The following is a 2,712-nucleotide window of genomic DNA, read 5'->3' on the forward strand; positions in this document are numbered from 1 at the left end:
ACATCAAATTAAAAATAGAGTACGTTAGACAAGCTGGATATGCTGGGCTTCCATTCATTATTACTCAAGGTTTTTGACAGCTATTGCAATAATGAACCATCATCGGCTCAGAAACGAACCAGATACTCTGACACAATTATCACTTGACAATACACCGTTATGAGTTTCACTTACAGAGAAAACAACGCTTCATAAAGTTTCCTTCATCAAAACATACTTTCAGAACTTCAACACTTCTCTAAAACTTCTTCTTCATTGCAACTAAACTGCAAAAATAACTGAACATTAACACGTGACCGTACACATCCAACCTGTGGAAAATTGTTCTGTGAAAAATGTGTTACTCATTTAATATGCAAGGTGCGTTTGCATAGAAATCTTAACTGCATAGAAAAAAACTCTTTAATTGTAATGGTCAAAAAAAAAAATAGTGGAAAAATTATTTAATATGCAATGTGCATTTGCATAGAAATCTTAACTGCATAGAAAAAAACTCTTTAATTGTAATGGTCAAAAAAAAAATAGTGGAAAAATTATTTAATATGCAATGTGCATTTGCATAGAAATCTTAACTGCATAGAAGAAGAAGAAAAAAACTTCTTTCATTGTAATGGTCAAACAAAAAATAAAAAAGTGGAAAAATCCTACATGTTTTGACTAATGAATGTCCGTGATTATTCATGACCTTTTCCAATTGTTTTGTTATTACAGGATAAGGTTTTTAAAAATATTAAATAATTAATTAAATTAAAATTAATTATTTAAATAAATGCATTAGTATTTAATTAGTATTTAAATACAGTCATTTTAAATAAGCAGATGTAGATATAAATAAATTTATTTAAATAAATAAACATAAATTGTAATAAATAAATTTATTTAAATTAAAAATGGAATATAAATAGATATGAATAAATAATTAATTTAACATAATTAAAATAAATAAATGTAAATATATATAAATACATTTAAATATATGTAAATAAATACATGTGTTTCAAATAGATGCAATAAATAAATATAAATTAATACATCTAAATCTAAATACAGAAATGTAAATTTATATATAAATTTGAATAAATAAATAAAAGTGGGAAAAAATACTAAACTATGGCTTAATAATAACTTTTTTTTGTGCATAATTGCCTCATATAAATGATTTTCCCACATAAAATAGATTATACATAATATAATCTCTTTTTTTGCCGCTTTGCCCAATTTCTTCTTTAAAGCAGCAGCAGTTGTCAGTGTTAATTTGCTCTCATCAAGAGCTGATGTGTGATCCACGCTGTGAGACACTGTGAAAACTCCAAACATATTAATCAACACATTAATCACGGCAAAGCAGCGCTATATCTATTAGCATTATGTTTAGCGGTGTAAATTAAATATGGGACAAGCGAGACTTCATTAAATGGATCATTGCTTTAAGGTGACTGCTGATAATAGCTCTTGTAATGAATGGCTCCGCTCTGGCGTGCTGGAAGCGGTCCAGCTTGACTCTGCTCTGGACTCTCACAGGTATCTGCTGAAGCCCGATCAGATGGTCGACCCGTTCTCAGAGACGCCGGTGGATGGAGTGATCGTCCAGGTGTGATTTCACAGGGTTCCTGCGGTCATGGACAATCTGCACATATTTGAAAAACCTGTTTTCCAGGCTCACAAAAGGCGCAGACATTTCTACAGTGAATATACTGTATGTTTGTTAGTAAAACCTGCTTGCGATTTATGAGTGAGTTGTTCTTTTGAGTCGGTTCTTTTGAAGAATCGGTCAGTGGCTCTGAATGATTCATTAGTCAAGCTCTGTTTGTTTATTTATTTATTTCATTAAATGTTTTAGAATGTAATTCTCTAAATTAATTTAAATATATTTCTGCTTATTTAAATGTATTTATTTGTTTTTTATTAATTTATTTAAATTTCTACAAATTGATTTCTTTCAATGTATTTATTTAAATATATTAATGTTTTTTTATTTATTTAAATCTATTTAAAATAATTTATTTAAATTTATTTCTTTAAATTTATTATTTTAATCTATGGAAATCTAGTTAAATGTATTTATTTAAATCTATTTATTAAAAATGTATTTATTTAAATCTATTTAAAAGTATTTCTATATGTTTTCTTTAAATCTATTTAAATCTATTTATGTAAATCTATATAAATGTATTTATTTATATATATATTCAAAATTATTATTTAAATCTATTTAAAAGTATTTCTTTTATTTTTTCCTTTTAAATCTAATTCTTTAAATATATTATTTTAAATGGATTTAAAAGTGTTTCTTTGAATTTCTTTCTTTAAATGTATAATAATACTTTAAAGTATTATTTAAATCTACTTCTTTAAATGTAAAATTTAAATCTATTTAAAATCTATTTATTTAAATGTGTGTGTATATATATATATATATATATACAGTGGGTACGGAAAGTATTCAGACCCCCTTAAATTTTTCACTCTTTGTTATATTGCAGCCATTTGCTAAAATCATTTAAGTTAATTTTTTTTCCTCATTAATGTACACACAGCACCCCATATTGACAGAAAAACACAGAATTGTTGACATTTTTGCAGATTTATTAAAAAAGAAAAAACTGAAATATCACATGGTCCTAAGTATTCAGACCCTTTGCTCAGTATTTAGTAGAAGCACCCTTTTGATCGAATACAGCCATGAGTCTTTTTGGGAAAGACCCAACAAGT

General features: G+C 26.4%; 1 protein-coding gene across 1 annotated transcript in view; it reads left to right on the forward strand.

Annotated features, from left to right (window-relative positions):
- The window catches only part of LOC107594128 (1-phosphatidylinositol 4,5-bisphosphate phosphodiesterase beta-4-like), a 28,113-nt gene that overhangs the window by 21,622 nt on the left and 3,779 nt on the right, over positions 1-2,712 (forward strand). The window contains exon 11 of the mRNA XM_016284074.1: positions 1,433-1,591. Coding sequence (XP_016139560.1) covers positions 1,433-1,591 — 159 coding nt within the window. The remainder of the gene's footprint in view (positions 1-1,432; positions 1,592-2,712) is intronic.

Source organism: Sinocyclocheilus grahami, unplaced genomic scaffold (assembly GCF_001515645.1).
Source record: "Sinocyclocheilus grahami isolate Dianchi unplaced genomic scaffold, SAMN03320097.WGS_v1.1 scaffold179.1, whole genome shotgun sequence".
In the NCBI taxonomy this organism is placed as follows: domain Eukaryota; kingdom Metazoa; phylum Chordata; class Actinopteri; order Cypriniformes; family Cyprinidae; genus Sinocyclocheilus; species Sinocyclocheilus grahami.